At 52.8% G+C, this 15120-nt stretch overlaps 2 protein-coding genes across 3 annotated transcripts; both read right to left on the bottom strand.

The window, feature by feature from the left end:
* Positions 1–114: 114 nt before the first annotated feature.
* Positions 115–1637, bottom strand: UCN (urocortin). The gene is made up of 2 exons (XM_059660304.1): positions 925–1637; positions 115–661 (listed from the first exon to the last, which is right to left on the bottom strand). Exon 2 carries the CDS (start codon positions 646–648, stop codon positions 265–267), a length of 384 nt encoding a protein of 127 aa, XP_059516287.1. The 5' UTR covers positions 649–661; positions 925–1637; the 3' UTR covers positions 115–264.
* A 140-nt stretch (positions 1638–1777) lies between these two features.
* MPV17 (mitochondrial inner membrane protein MPV17) lies at positions 1778–12583 on the bottom strand. Of its 2 annotated transcripts, none has more exons than XM_059660302.1 (8): positions 12520–12583; positions 11974–12048; positions 5050–5165; positions 4773–4865; positions 4591–4686; positions 4318–4350; positions 3950–4002; positions 1778–2735 (listed from the first exon to the last, which is right to left on the bottom strand). In XM_059660302.1, exons 2-8 carry the CDS (start codon positions 12041–12043, stop codon positions 2666–2668), a joined length of 531 nt encoding a protein of 176 aa, XP_059516285.1. In that variant the 5' UTR covers positions 12044–12048; positions 12520–12583; the 3' UTR covers positions 1778–2665. The 2 variants fall into 2 exon arrangements, with proteins under 2 accessions (XP_059516285.1, XP_059516286.1); XM_059660303.1 differs by lacking the exon at positions 12520–12583 and adding an exon at positions 12156–12280.
* Between the last annotated feature and the right edge of the window lie 2537 nt (positions 12584–15120).

Here is a 15120-nt window from a genome sequence, read left to right as displayed (position 1 = left end):
GGGGCGATGGAGATCTGGACCGTTCTCCTAAGTGCTCGTCTGGCAGCAGTTCCCTCGCTTCGCTGTGGGCGCCCACCCTGCTCCCCGCGCCCCACAACAGAGGCCAAAGGCTCTTCGGCACTTTTATTAAAAACTAGCAACGCAGAGTGTTCAAGGCATCCCCGGCCGCTCCAGCCCCGCGGGATGGGTCAGTTCCGGTCGAGCAGGTGCCAGCCCGGGGGTGGGGGTGGGGTCGAGGTTTTCGGGGGCCCCAGGCCCCGCGGGTCACTTGCCCACCGAGTCGAACAGGATGCGGTTCTGCTCCGCGCGCTCCCGCTGGCTCTGCGTCCGCGCCAGCTCCAGCAGGGTCCGCAGGAGGTGGAAGGTGAGGTCGATGGACAGCGTAGGGTCTTCCCGTCGCGGCCGCTCGCCTGCGGTCCCAGCTCCCCATCTGCCGGGCCCCACGCGGTGGGGGAAGCGCTCCGCCAACAGCAGGAGGAGCGCGCGGGCCCCGCCGCCCTGGGTCCGAGCTCCGGGGCTCCAGCGCAGACTCGGGTCCCGGACGCTGGCCGCCGCCGCCTCCTCCGGGCTCCACTGGCTGCTTCCCGGGCGCAGCTGTGCCAGAAGCAGCAGCGCCGCCAGCAGCGCCTCTCGTCCGGCCAGTCTCATGGTGCCGCCGGCCCTGGACACACAGGAGCAGCGCAGGGTGAGGTGCGCGTGGAGCAGTCGCAGGTGGCACCGCTCCCCTTCCCGTGCACGTCCAGCGTCCCCGCAGGTCCCCTTCGGCTGCTGCCCGGTGCCCGCAACCTTCCCTGCAGCCCCAGCCGCTGCCCAGTCCTGTGCCACCCTTTCCCCCCCACCGCCCACTTAGCGGCCCCCGTAAGTGAGCGGAGTGCCGAGTCCTGGCGCAGAGGGAGTCCGGCGGGCGCGCCTAGGGCCACTCACAGGTGCGGGAAGAGCGGCTGCGCAGCGCAGGACGGAGCTCCGGTCGGTCCCTGGGGCGGGCTGAGGGCGCCGGGGAAACACGGGGTCTGTCCCGGGACCGCCGCCAGCTTATATAGCTCCGGGGCCGCTGCGGCTGACGTCAGCGAGGGACATGCACCGGTTGTAGAGCAATGACGGTCGCGGCTTCGAGTCCAGCGGGTCCCCCGAGGGGCAGGTCTCTGGGGCTTGCGCTGGAAGCGACAGCGGACTCCAGTGAGCAAGGCGCTGGCTGGGGCGGAAAGCTTGCTCTGGGCGCCATGAGTCGTTCACCACCGAGAACAGTCTGCAGTGACTAGGCCGGTCCCCAGAACAGACCAGACCAGACCGCCAGTCTTCTCTGGCACAAGAAAGGGCGGCTGGATCGTGGGGCTGTCCATGGTGCTGACCCTGCCCTCGGCCCCCAGAGGGGTCAGCGGCATTGGGAGCATGCTGTGCTGCACAGACCGTTTTGTAAACTGAGGCAACCAGGATAGCACAGCTGGCACTGAGCCATCACCATGGTACCCACCCAAGAGGCAGCTGAGTTGGCCAGGATTCTTGATCTTACTCCAGCCCCAGGATCTAAATTCTAGGGCTGACGGCGCCATAAAAAAAGATTTCTGGCCTCCGCATACTTTCAGACCATGAAAAGCTGACCCATCTCTTGTGATTTTGCCCCCGAGTGGTAGTTCAGTCAAGTTAATTTTTCTCCTGGGAATCACAGTAGCACCATCACTATCTTTGACTTCCTGGTTAAGATCCCTTGGTAGAAAGTAAAGAAACATTGTGTCTTAGTCCATTGGAGGTGCTGTAACAACAAACAAACAAAACTGGGTGGCTTATAAATGAGCATTTATTTTTCATAGTTCTGGGGACTGGGAAGTCCAAGATCACGGCGCCAATGAACTTGGTGTCTTCTGAGGACCTGCTTAATGGGTTAGATGGCACTTTCTTGCTGTGTCCTCACAGGCAGCTTTTATAAGGGTACAAATCCCGTGAGGGCTCTGCCCTCATGACCTTATCACCTCCCAAAGGTCCCACCTCCTAATACCGTCACCTTGGACATTGGGTTTTCCACCATGTGAACTTGGGGTTATACAAAAAAGTGCAACCTCTAGGACACGGGTTTAAGTTCCTGTTCTGCCACTAACTTGTGCTATGGACAGGTCCTCACTTCGATGGACCTCATTGTCTTCATCTGTGAAGACTGGGCTTGGTGGTCTCTAGGCTTTTCTTTCCATCTCCAGAAATTGACTCCCTAGTATTTTCTGTTGGGTCTTACTCATGGCCTCTGCAGGTTCCAGATGACATTTTTATAGAGGTACCGGATTCCATATGTATGGAAGTACCACATAAAGAGTTTGAGGGGATCCCCAAAGAACTGGAGCTACACTGGGGTTGGAAATGGTTGGAGAAACAACTGTATCAATGAAGAGTGGGGATAAATGGCATCTGCCAGGATATGGGCATAAGCTAAAGTTGCCAAGATCATAGGGTCCAGCCAATACTACGGACTGCCTATCGTGTGGCGGGCACAGACCACAATAAAGATTTCAGTGAATTCAAAAGGAGTCCGTTCACACTTTAGAGTGAAACGGGCCATTTCATAGTGCTGACCCCATTACGTTCTGACCAGCAACCAAACCCCATGAAAACTGATGTGCCCACTTTGAGGAGGTCATCTGACCATTCCAGGGTCAAGCTGCATCACTGCAAGGCAAGCTTAGAGCTGATGCGCCTTCCAGGACAGGTAGGAGTTCCAGATAACAGCAACACACTGCACAACAGCCAACCTAAGGAACAGGAATGGCATCGTGAAGAGGATGGATAAGGAGACAGCAAAGGGGGAGAGACAGGAGAATGTGATGGAAGAGGAGGTGTTATCTCTGAGAACATCCACATTCAGATCTCCTTCCTCTAGCCCTCTACGGAGGGGTGTGTGGCTCAGACTAGAGGACAACCAGCTCAGGGCTGGTGCTGTCCCAGAGCTGTTTCCTGCACAAGAGCCTCGAAGTGAAATGCCCTCAGCAGCCATCTGGCCTTGCGTGGCTCTCGTTCATGCCCCTGTGCAGGCTCCTTCTAAACACACGTACCTCTGCACCTTGTACCAGCTGAGAAGACCTCGTCTTCAAAATGTACTATCTGCCATTGAAAGTGCCTTCTTCTCTTTATTTTACCTTGTTTTAGTTTCAAAGACTGTTGCAAGGACCCTCATGTTTAAATTTTGGTTAAGTCTATATCCCTTTGGCTATGCGATTCATGCACATTTTGACCATGTCCTCTCTTAAGAGTTTTGTATTTTTTCCGTTCCCAAAGCCCCCTCACTTCCAATAATTTCACCTAGTCATCTTGAATTCAACTTTGTTAAATTGTAGTTTCAGCAACTACCTTTACTATTAGGGTAAAATAATATTTTGCAGTGGACTAACCCGACCTGTGGACTAAACTCACCTATATGGCTCTCTGGCCTACCTTTCTGTCTAATCTAGGCTGCAGCCCCTAGGTACTGTCCCTGCAGCAAGGGTGGAGAGCTCAGGTGGGATGAGCCAATGGCTGTGGAGCAGGACCCTCCCTGAGATGAAAGGTCAGTGGGAAGATACTCAGGAATCTAGGAGCTCTGATCAGGGCAGAGCATTCTGGGGGGCGTGTAAAGTAGCTCAAGCCCCAGCCGGCTTGCCCCTATCGACCCTTGGACTGAAGGGTCCCAGGTTTGATTCTGGTCAAGGGCATGTAGCTTGGTAGCAGGCTCCATCCCTGGCCCCAGTCAGGGCGCATGCGGGAGACAACCAATCGATGTGTCTCTTTCACATAGATGTATCTCTATGTCTCTCCCCCTCCCTTCCGCTCTCTCTAAATATCAATGGAAAAAATATCCTCAGGTGAGGATTAACAAAAAAACAAATTAAAAAAAAAAATAAAGTAGCTCAAGGTTGAATGAAAATCTCTTTATCTATAACTGCTCACAATGTGGTTCTCCCTTGAAGGGTAGGGCAGGGAACTGTCATACCTGTAATAAAGGGGAACCAGGTAGAAGTTGGCTAGCTGCACAGCAGGCCAGAGCTACAAGAGAGAGAAGGTCAATGTTGGGGGGCTGCCTCCATTACCCAACCCCATCCAGTGTGAAATGGGCCATTTCACAGTGCTGACCCTGTTAAGTTCTGACCAGCAACCAACCCCCATGAAAACTGGCCCATGTTCAGCTGTAAACAAAAACCAGCTGAACAACTGGGTGACGGCTTTGGAGTGTGCCGCCCGCACTGGGAATGAGAGAGTAATCCCAACCAAGGGGTTTCTCTGTCAGGAGCACCCCCAATCCCTGGGCACTTCTGGACTCAAGGAAGCAGGAACACAGGCTGCGGAGGTGCCAGCTCTTACATAGTAGTTGGCGATGAGGGCATCAGGATAATCCTAAGGAGACAAAGAAGGAAGAAGTTACTTGCACTTCCATGCAGCTCCTGCCTCCCAGTCCTATCACACACAGACTTCTGTGCAAAGAACACGTATCTTCACCACACCTCCCTCACCCCTCTCCTCCAGAGCTGGGACTCTCCCTGCACATCCACCTGTCTTATCCCCATGAAGCCTGCCTCCTTGCCCCGGGCATGCCAGCCGGACAGCCAGAGATCGCCCCACAGCTGCCCAACTCACCCGCTGGAGTTTGGCCCAGTTGTCCTGGGCTGACAGTCCATTCAGTGCCCCTGTCAGTGAGAGGAAACTGCCTAGAAAACACGGGGCGAAGCACCCCTAGGCAAGAGAAATGAAAATGCTGTGAGCACCTAAACCCGTCCCAGTGCAGCTCACCCTCTCAGCCTCCCTGTCCTTCTGCTCACCTGGTCCAACAACATCTTCTTTAGCGCATCCACCTTGGTGCTGCCAGGGATGAGCCGGTCCAAAACCTTGTACCAGCCTCCTACTACAGGGCCCTGAAAGCAAACCCCAGGGAGGGGGCAGGGATGCAGTGAGGGAAGCAGTTGGCTTTCACAGCACACAGCTCCTCCCCCAAGCATTAGAAACCAAACCCCAGGACAAGCATACACTCAGGTTAGCGTAGATGTGCGAGAGGCCAAGGGAAACAGACCAGCAGCAGCCCTGCTACGGCGAACTTACCACAAAGCCACAGCCCAGAGAGGCCATGGTCAGGGTCCGGCTAATCTGGTGTTTCCGCATACCTCGCCTCTCCACCAGCTGCTGTGAGATAATGTCACCCAGGCCCATCAGGGACCCTGTGCAGGGTACACAGGTGTTGTCAGGACACCTCCCGGATGGGCTGCCACTCCAAGGAGCTGGATAAGCCTGCTGACTGGATGAGGCTCTGGCACTCTGGGCCCAAGGGCTTATTCTGGCCAGTCCCTTGCTGCTGCTTCCAAGTTCTCCTCTCCCAAGGATGGTGACACCTCATGTGTGTACTGTTAGAAGCTGTGATGAGCAGCCCTGAGCAGGGCAGGCCCGAGAACTCTGCACTGAGCAATCAAGTGAAGTCAGAGTCAGAAACTGAAGCTAGAGGAAGGAGAAATCTAAGGTGCCAGGGGCTGAGAACCTGTCAGAATCAGAAAGGCCTTCCATATAACTTAGAGGTATGGGAATACAGGCCTGCAACCTCACATATCCAGTAAGTGGCAGAGCCAAGGCACAACCAGGTGGTTTGATGTGCTAAACAGTATTCTTTCCAGGACACCACACTATGAATAGGTCATGTGTGGAATGGTAAGGAACCCTGGTTTTTTTCCCCGAAGCCCAAGACAAGACCCTGGTCAATGTCCTTCACCTTGGTCTTGGGGTCTCCAGTTGTGGATAACAGCAAGAATAACTCTTTTTTAAAACATGAGTGTTTGCCCTGACCGGTTTGGCTCAGTGGATAGAGCGTCAGCCTGCGGACTGAAGGGTCCCAGGTTCGATTCCAGTCAAGGGCATGTACCTTGGCTGCGGGCACATTCCCAGTGTGGGGTGTGCAGGAGGCAGCTGATCCATGTTTCTCTCTCATGGATGTTTCTAACTCCGTCTCCCTCTCCCTTCCTCTCTGTAAAAATCAGTAACATATATATATATATATATATATATATATATATATATATATATATATATGTATATATATATATATATATATTTTTTTAAAAATGAGTGTTCAAATGGCCCTGGTAAGAGGACTGGCTGAGGTGGTAAGAGTCCCCATAGGGAGGAGTCCTGGCCACCTCTTAACACAATCAGGTAAACCCAATTTCCCCACTCACAATCTCAGACTGAGCTGGCAATAGGTATTATAGCCATTTCTCCCCCAGCTTCTATACCCATTTCCTGCCCGCCCCTCCCTTCACTTGCACGGATACCCAGCTCTAAGCAGCCCTTGTCAGATGCCCATACCAGAGACCAAGACTATTTACACAGCCCCCCTTCAGCTATGGTGGCGTGATGGTTTCTAGCAAATACACTTATATATATAGGGCTGCTTGGGAGTGACCGTATGATCTCCAGCTCGCCTGTCCATCTCACGGAGTAATGAGAGTCCCCCTCCAGCCCCATAGCCACCACTGTCCTTGTGCCCTCAATTAGCACTGGGCAAACACATCCTTCAACCCTTTCCTTGGCTGGGAGCTGGCTCTGACGTCCGTGCTGGCTGCACATTCACTGCTCTTCCCCCGCACCCTCTGCACAGCCCTGCCCCTGAGCAGCCTCGTCAGAGGCCGCCGGGCAAGGCTGAGAGCTAGAGCTGGGACACCTGTAGGTGACCGAGGCTGCCGGTCTCAGCACACCCATTAAGACAGCACTGCCTCTCCTCTCCCTGAAACCCCCATAGTGGTTGAGGTCCTTCCCAGAACATGACCAGTTGCCACCTGCCAAAGGACAAGGACAGGATCCTAGGCACCTTTGTTCTCTCATCCTCAGCCATACGTAACCGAGCCCCTGGCAGGTGCTCAGAAAGTAAAGCAAGGAGAAACGTCAAATGTACTGCCCCAAACAGGCCTACTCTGGGAAAGGGCATTAAAGACCTCTAAAGTCTAGCCCAAGGACCACGTGGGGCTCAAGGTGTGAGGACCAGTGGAACTGAAGGCTTGCTCCCCTAGTTAGCACTGAACTCCCTATGCCCCTCCCTGACAACGGGGTCACCAGCTGCACCCCCAGGCCGGGGAGGGAGCCACTGTGGCCATGCCTAAAGGGAAGAGTGACCCTGAGAAGTCCCAGGAGGATGGACAGAAAGGCAGGCGCTTGTTAAATGAAAGGACTGACAGCTTAACATTCTCCTGGAGCAAGGTGTTTAGAGCTTACAAAAGGCCCTCACACATTCTGTCCTCACAAAAGGTCTGGGAGGTAGGGGCCCCACATCCACTTGTCTTTGAGAGAAGAGGGACTTGATGAGAAGTGGAGCTGGGGGCCTGAACCCAGGCCCTCTTTCGAGGAGGAACAGGAGGGCGAGGGAATTCCCAGAATAGGCTGACTTGGCCATCGGGGCCGGAGGGCGCCAAAAGGCTCCTGTGGCTGCCACTCGCAGGGGGTTCCTGCCTTCTGCCGGAAGCAGGCCCCGGAAGCCTGCATCTCAAAGATACTCCTGTTTTTCACTCCCTAGAATGTGAGACCATCTGTTCCTTGTCACCTGTGGGGAGCGAAGCGAGATTCCTGGGAAAGGAACTGTCACAGAGACAGCTGTGTGTTTCCACTCTTATGCTTGCCCACTGTCAACAGCAAGCTCAAGGCAGAGCAGGAATGAAAACCAAAGTCCCAATTCTAGCCCCGTAGTCGGGCAGCCTTTGAGAGAGAGATTCCAGGCCCCTAACCACGCACACCAAACCCCAGACACCCCGAGTGATAGGGCAGCAGCAGGAGAGGTGGTATGTAGCTCCGTAGCCCCGCCAGTTCTGTCCATTTCAGACAGGACGGGACCGAGGTTCCCTTCTGCCCACAAATTATCAGGCCCCTGGGCCTCAGCAACGCCAGGGTGGTCTGTGGCTTCGGTCCCCGCACAGAGCAAGGCCTACACTTCTGGTCCGAGTGACTGGGCAGGAAAGGCTGACATTCAGACTCCGTATTCCATCTTCCCCAAGCCCAGGTGTGGGAGCCCTTTTAGGCATATTTGGTTGGTCTGGCCCTCCCCGTGCTCTGGCCCTCTAGCCCCAGGGGGTTGGGGCTGGAGGCCTGCAGAGACATACTGCCTGAGCCCTGATGGGGCAGGGTGAGGGGCTGCTGGCCAGTGATGCCCCAAAGCTAGGCTGGGCACAGAGCCCAGCAGGCAGACGTTGGCACTGGCGTGACATCATACCCCTGGGTAGGTGCCAGTTCTCATGCCGTCACTCGAGACCGGATTCAGCAGAGTGGGGGCGGGTTGGGGGGGGGGGGCGGGCTGCCTCTGAGCACAGAGGTAATTGGGACCACTCCTCTGTCCACTAGTGGAAAAGTCCCAAGTTTTATCCCCTCTTCCTAGGTCCAGGTGAGAGTAAGTTCTCCATTTTGTTCCTCTCCTGGCTTTTGTGCATGGAGTCTTAGGGGCAAGAAAAAAAGTGTTAATCGAAGAGAAGAGGCTGGGGGGCAGAAAGCTGGCATGAAGGGCAGGAAGCGTGTCCTTGCGTCCAGGAGACCCGAGCTGTCAGGTAGAGCTGCTGGTGTGGGGCCAGTGGTGCTGTTGACTCATTCCTCCACAGAAGCCTCCAACAAGTCAATAGCTGCCTGGCATAGGGGCTTGGTCTGGCAGAGCCCAGAGGGAGCTGGAGCCCCGCAGAAAGGGGAGAGTGCATCCTCTGGGATTGGTCTGAATGTCTTCCCCACCCTGACCTGGACTATCTATCCTACGGCTAGAAAACGAGACCAAACAGAGGGTTCTATAGTGTAGACCAGCTGGGGCTACACTCAGCATCCTGGGTCCCCAGGAGTCTCAAGTACAGGGCAGTGCACTGGCAAGCACCATAGGTTCTAATGCCAGCTCTACCACTGATGATGTGGGACCTCAGTACATGTCCCCCTCCTTGCCTCAGTTTCCTTTTCTGTAATATCAGGGGCTGGACTGGATGAGCTCTTACATCCTGGTTTAATTCAGACTCCAGGGAAACCAGTGTCTGCAGAAGCTCAGCTGCTCCCACAGCAGGCCCAGGTTGGCTAAGATGCATGGAGTTGGGCCCTGGGTCCTCTGAAGACTGGAAAGGCCCTTAAGAAAGGATGGGAGAAGGCGGACTCAAATTCTGCAAAACACAGCAGACCTTTGCCCAGGCCGCCCTGTTCCTGACTCTGGCTTGGTCCAAACTGAATGTTATCAGACACTTCTTTTGAACCATTTCAGATCTTGATTCACTTATCTTATACCAGCCATTACAGCAATTCAACCTGATAGATTCTTGCCTATGCCACATCGGGGGCTGCACTGTGGATGCTCTACTTGGGGACCATGCATGTGCAATTTGGTAGTAAATGGGCATTAACATCCCACGTGGCGAACCTTTAACCAATGAGTTGGCAGCTAGTGGGTAAAGGTTTCTCCTTTTATCCAGAAAAGACTACTCACCTATGTAGTCCTAAGAGGCATTTCAAAGAGCTTCCCAGTCAGTTTTAAGGGACTGAGCAGCTAGGTGCCTTAAGCAGTGTCCAATTTAACAATGTGTCCTTAAGTCAGCTCTCCCTCCTCCTTCCCCCATGGGCCCTTACAAAGTACTTGCACAGAAGTTTCAGGTTCTGCTTTTTGGAGAACCAAGGCTAAGATAGTGGTCCATGTTCAGATTTTTTTTAATGCATTGGTTTTAAAGGGATGAAGGGAATGAGATGGAGAAGCATCAATTCATCGTTCCACTTATTTATGCATTCATTTGGTTGCTTCTTGTATGTGCCCTGACCAGAGATCAAACCCACAACCTTGGCATATCAGGACAACGCTCTAACCAACTGAGTAACCCAGCCAAAGGTCATGTTAAGGTCTCTGGCAAGTGGAACAAACTCAACCCAAATACCTCTATAAAAAGAACTGCTTGCCCGGCCAGTGTGGCTCAGTAGTTGAGCGTACACCTGTGAACCAGGAGGTTACGGTTTGATTCCCCATCAGGGCACTTGCCTAGGTGCTGGGCTCCATCACCAGTAGAGGGCGTGCAGGAGGCAGCCGAGTGATGATGCTCTCATTATTGATGTTTCTCTCTCTCTCTCCCTCTCCCTTCCTAAAATGAAGGGGAAAAAATATTTTAAAAAAAGACTAGCTTGCTGTGCCTGGGTTGCCAACACTCAGAGAACACTCCAGGCCAACCCCTGGAGCCTTAAAGTTTATTAACAGTTTTAAGTCTCTAAAGCCTTCACAGAGATAATCCCTACACTTACTCTGTGAAATCATATAACTAAACTCAAGTTCTAAATGAGGAAACTGAGGCTCAAAGAGGTTTACTGACTTGGTCATGCAGCTACGACTAACTGCTATGGCTCTGAGATTCAAATCATGGTGTTCTAATTCCAAGTCTGAAATCTCTACTGTTTAGGAACTACTGTGCTGGGATCTAAAAGCAACTTGGTGAGCAATTTCCACCTCCTCGCTTTCCTTTTTGTTTGATCCAACTGAGCAGCAGGTAAGAGAAGTCTGAAAGGTTTGGAAAAGCCTGAGAAAAGCGCTACCCCGAGGTTGCTTCGGGGCTGAGCTGTTGGCACTGCCTCAGAAAGACTGCAGGTATGGAGCCACAGGGCTGTAGCCCCGACAGACAAGTATGTACATGATTAAGCTACATATCTGCACTTGGGCCCCTTGGAGCTCCAACTCCTGCCCTGGTCAGCTGCAGGTGCCTTGAGTAGGGACTATCCTTCCCTCCTTATTCTTTTTTTTTTTTTTTCCTTTCTTTTTCCCCCTCCCTATTCTTAATGGCCAAGAAGGGGAACCTTCCTTCCGGCCGCTAGGGGCCCTGAGGGAATCTGAGGCTGGGCAAAGGGCCCAGAGTGTCAGTTCCCATCACAGCCACACAGTCCAGCATGAGTCACCACACACGCAGCCAGGTGAGTCATACAGGCTGACGGACACTCTGAGGACAGGACATAGGGTGGTTGGGCACAGGAGGCTGGAAAGGGGCCGGAGGGCAAAAGAATCCACCTTTTGGACAGTTCCCCAGTGAGGTGTCTAGTGCTGATGTGAAGCTATTCTAGTAACAGGACCGCTGTTCCATCCTGGTTTTCAGTTTACTCCCCCCCACCTTTCAAGTCTTCCTCTCAGAAGCCCATGTCCTCATTAGAACCCTGTTCCCTTCCTCTGAACATGGCAACCCCCGTCTTAACCTGATCACTCTTGTGCTGCCCCATGGTCACACTCCTTATGATTCTTCCCCCATAACAACTTATCTCCATGCCTCCTTTACATGAGCTAATCGACAAAACGAAAATGGTAACAGTAACAAATGCAGGTAAGTCACTGGGTTATCTTTGTGAAGTTGCTACTTAATCACTGGATTTGGAGTAAAAAAATATATTGTTTGGGGATACGTACATAGGTAGTAAAACCATTGAGAAAAGCAAAAGGATGATATAAACAGAACTCAGGGCAGTGGTTGTCTCTTGGGAGTCTGAACGAGGGACACGTGCACAGGGGGTCTCACGGCTGGGTACTCATGCAGGAGTGTCCAGTTTTGACACTGAAAATGTACTTACATGTCTTAATCGTTCTTTTGTGTGTTAAGATGTATTTCACAATAAAAAATACTAAGGAAAACAACACTTATTACCTCTGTAACCTAATGGGGATCAAGTAGTCCTAGCTCATCACAGAGCTCTGTGGGGACAATGTGTGTGACCGTGGCTTGCACACCTACAATGTCCGAGGACCCTGTGTTGCGGTTACTTTTCTAAGGTAAGGCCTCCTGGGCCAATGCCTTTATCGTGAGGGATGACTCCTCAGCTCCTACCTGACAGCTAGACCAACTATGCATAGCCCTTCCCTAAGGGGACCCACCCTCCCAACCAGACAGGAGACAGCTTGGGACGAGACCGCCAACTCTGCAAGGAGGCTGGATAGGAGGGTCAAGTGAGGTAGGCGGGGCAAGCGCCTGCCTTCCAATGAGCCGCCTCTTGCCCCGCTCGGGTCCCAGGGGCACTCACCGGCCGTCAGGACCTGAACTTTCCACGGGTGGGCATTCAGGGCCCGCTGGTATGCCCGCCAGAGCGCCATGCTTCCTGCCGAGCCAAGAGGAGGGGTTCAGCCCACGGCCCGCCCACAAGCAGAGAGACGCTGGGCTTTCCCTGGGGCCCATCCCTCTCCCCCTCCCGCTCCCACGGTCCACCCGCGAGGGGCTCAGGGGGATCCCTCCTGGACAGCTTCCGGTCAGAGGGTAAACAGGAAGGCCGCGGGGGACTGTGAAATGCTGGCGGCAGCCTCCCGCCACCGCACCCCAGCCCGGGGGCAGGGCCACCGGGGCCTCCGCCCCACGAGGCGCTGCCGAGGACCGGCTCACTCCGGCTTTCCGCAGAGCCTGGCCGGTCCCCAGGTTCGGACGCTCAGTCGGAACCAGCCCGCATCCTTCCTGAGTCCAACTCCACGCGGGACACAGGGCTGGTCCCTCCCGGGTCTGGGATGACCACGTGCGCCGTGGGCGTTCGCGGCGCGCTGAGGTTTGAGCCGCTCCTGGCGGACCCGGGACAACTCACCTGCGCGCGAGCTCAGCCCCTCCACGTGACCTGGCGGGCGGCGGGACTTCCGCCATGAGCCCCGCCCCTTCCGCCTGGCTGGGCGGAGGCTTTCGCCAGCGGCGGGCGCAGGGATGGGCGGACTGATTCGTCACTGCTGCTCGTGGACAGCGGTCAGCTCGGCCGGAACGACGGGTTTTCCCAGTTGACTAAGCCCCAAGCCGGCCTGGGCGTGGCCCCGCCGGGCACGCTTCCCACCTCGGTCCGACCGGGTCTGCTGCCCTCCCGCCCCCGCCCCGGAACTGGCCAGGGTCCTGACTCCTGTCTCCGTCTGTTTGGAAACTACAAGCCAGTTAAGCGTGTGTGTCATTCGTCTCAAGGTTCCTCTGTAGCCGCAATTGTGAGCTCCTGAGTGGGTGGGACTGGGTATGTTCATAGCTGTCTTCCTCACAGCAACTACTGCAATGCTTTGTCCGCAGCAGCCTTTAGGAATGCTGCATAAGGATGACTCCTGCATTGGGATTGGAGCCTTACGAAGTTTAGGTACTGGTTTCTTTTTTAAAAAACGTTTTATTGATTTTTTTGAGAGAGGGAGAAACATTGATGAGAAACATCCATCAGCTGCCTCCTGCACGCCCCCTACTGGGATCGACCGGCAACCCAGTCATGTGCTCTGACTGGGAATCAACCGGCAACCTTTCGGTGCCCGGGAGGACGCCCAACCCATTGAGCCACACGGGCTGGGCTAGGTACTGGTCTCTGAACTAGTGGCTGGGCAGCCCTGGTTATCACTAGACTTGAACTTAAGGCTCTTTATCTGTAAAATAAGGGGGTTGGACTTTCACAAACTGGGCTCCAGTTTTACGGGTTTATGTTTGTGAGGATGGCTATCCCTACAGATTCTTCATCTCAACTTGTTAAAAAAATATATATACTTACAGACAGTGCCACTTTTAAACAAAAGGGCCCACAACTACAAGTGTTGGGGATTAGGTGATTTCCTAATTACCGTTTACCACTCTAACATTCTAAAATTTTGTGAATATAGTGCAACATCCTCCTTAGGGAGGTAGAAACTCTTCCAAGATCCTTGGCAGTGGATTTGTTAGCCTTTGCTAACTATATCCACGAAGCCCACACTTCAGGAGGCAGCCATGTCTGATTGTTTTTCAGGCTCTCTACCTGGCTAACTGCAGCCCCAATATACTCAATTCCTATATGATTAAGGCAGGGAGAATCCTGTCACAGATACTGGAATAAGGAAGCAAGAGAATTCAATGTCGCAAACCTTTAACTAAAACCTTTTACAAGCAAAACACCATAATAGAGTGGATTTACACTAGTAAATAGACTAAATGTGGCAGGTTGGAAAGTTGTATTCTAATGTCAGACTGTCCAGGTTAAAATCCCAGTACCATCACTTAGTTCTATGACCTTATTCAGACTGGTTAATGCTCAGAATCTTACCTTTATCAAGTAAAATAGAGTAAAACCTGCATCATATGATTAACTGACATATGCAAAGTATCCAAAATAGACCAAGTGCTTAATAAACACTTGTTTATCCTCCTCCTTTACTTCCCTCTTGGGGACACATGGAATAATTTTTACTGGAGAAATCTGGGAAGCCCCTTAGTGAAGGTAGAATTTGAGCTGGGATCTTGAAGAGTGCTTAGGTGGAGAAGCTGGAAAAGGACACCCCCAGAGGAGGGGCTAGTGTAAGAACAGCCACAAGGAGAAGTGCAGAAACCTATGAATAATATAAAGTGGGTATATTGGGAGGGAAGGTTAGAAAGGGAATGGCCTGGAGAGAAAGCAAGGCTGAAAATGTCTTTCTGATTTTCTTTTGGAGGTCAAGACGTGCTGACACTCAGCAGCAGGGTTGCCAGCACCCACCTACAGCCTCAATAGCATGGGTCCCCAGGTCCCATCCTTTTTACCACTGAGAGGGCAATTTCAATAATGCAGTGTCAAGGGACTACTGTGTAGGATGCGGGAATTTCTCTGCAGTGGAAGGCAGTTCCTTATCAATCAGCTCGAAAAGAGAACTGGCACAACCTGAGCTGGATCACAATAGGATGGTGCAATACTTGGCTCTTTTGCATTGACGTGGGCTGTGGTTCCTCTGCTACTAATGGTCTGGGTTGCCTCCAGGTCTGTTTCCTCTTCTGTACAGGAAGGAAACTGAAGTACTTGATTCCTTTCTTAAAGGTTTTCTGACATTTGATAAATTCCTTACACTTAAGAGGCAGAAAGCTATTCCCAGATATCTGGCCAATCAGTCTAGAGTGCCAGAGGGCTTTGTTCCAGGTAGGCACTAAACTAATTTCTACTCCCTTCAAATAGCAGCTGGCTGTGTATTTTTCTCTAGAATAGTTGAAGCCATCTACTTACCCGAAACCTCAGATTATACTCTTATACATTCCAAAACTATGATTTGCCTCTTTCTCATTGCTGGGGTATGTCCTAGCTTAGGAAGCAGTATTGCAGTCATGAGCCTGCAGCACCCCACAAAAGGATGTTAACAAGATGAGCTGGTCCTCAAATACAGCAGGTCCTCAAATAACATCATTTCATTATAATGAGATGCCATAGGAACTTAAATCTTGTTTATATCAATTC

This window comes from Myotis daubentonii, chromosome 12 (genome assembly GCF_963259705.1).
Source record: "Myotis daubentonii chromosome 12, mMyoDau2.1, whole genome shotgun sequence".
NCBI classification, from domain to species: Eukaryota; Metazoa; Chordata; class Mammalia; order Chiroptera; family Vespertilionidae; genus Myotis; species Myotis daubentonii.
The sequence above is the reverse complement of the archived record's forward strand: the minus strand, read 5'-3'. Positions and strand labels throughout refer to the sequence as shown.

What these genes read in the sequence shown, in the direction of transcription:
- UCN (XM_059660304.1), bottom strand. Translation starts at nt 648, where the DNA reads ATGAGACTGGCCGGACGAGAGGCGCTGCTGGCGGCGCTGCTGCTTCTG.
- MPV17 (XM_059660302.1), bottom strand. Translation starts at nt 12,043, where the DNA reads ATGGCGCTCTGGCGGGCATACCAGCGGGCCCTGAATGCCCACCCGTGG. An exon ending in AGTTCAGGTCCTGACGGCCG is followed by an intron (nt 5,166 to 11,973) that starts GTGAGTGCCCCT and finishes TACCCTGCACAG; the next exon opens with GGTCCCTGATGGGCCTGGGT. An exon ending in AGAAGATGTTGTTGGACCAG is followed by an intron (nt 4,687 to 4,772) that starts GTGAGCAGAAGG and finishes TCTCTTGCCTAG; the next exon opens with GGGTGCTTCGCCCCGTGTTT.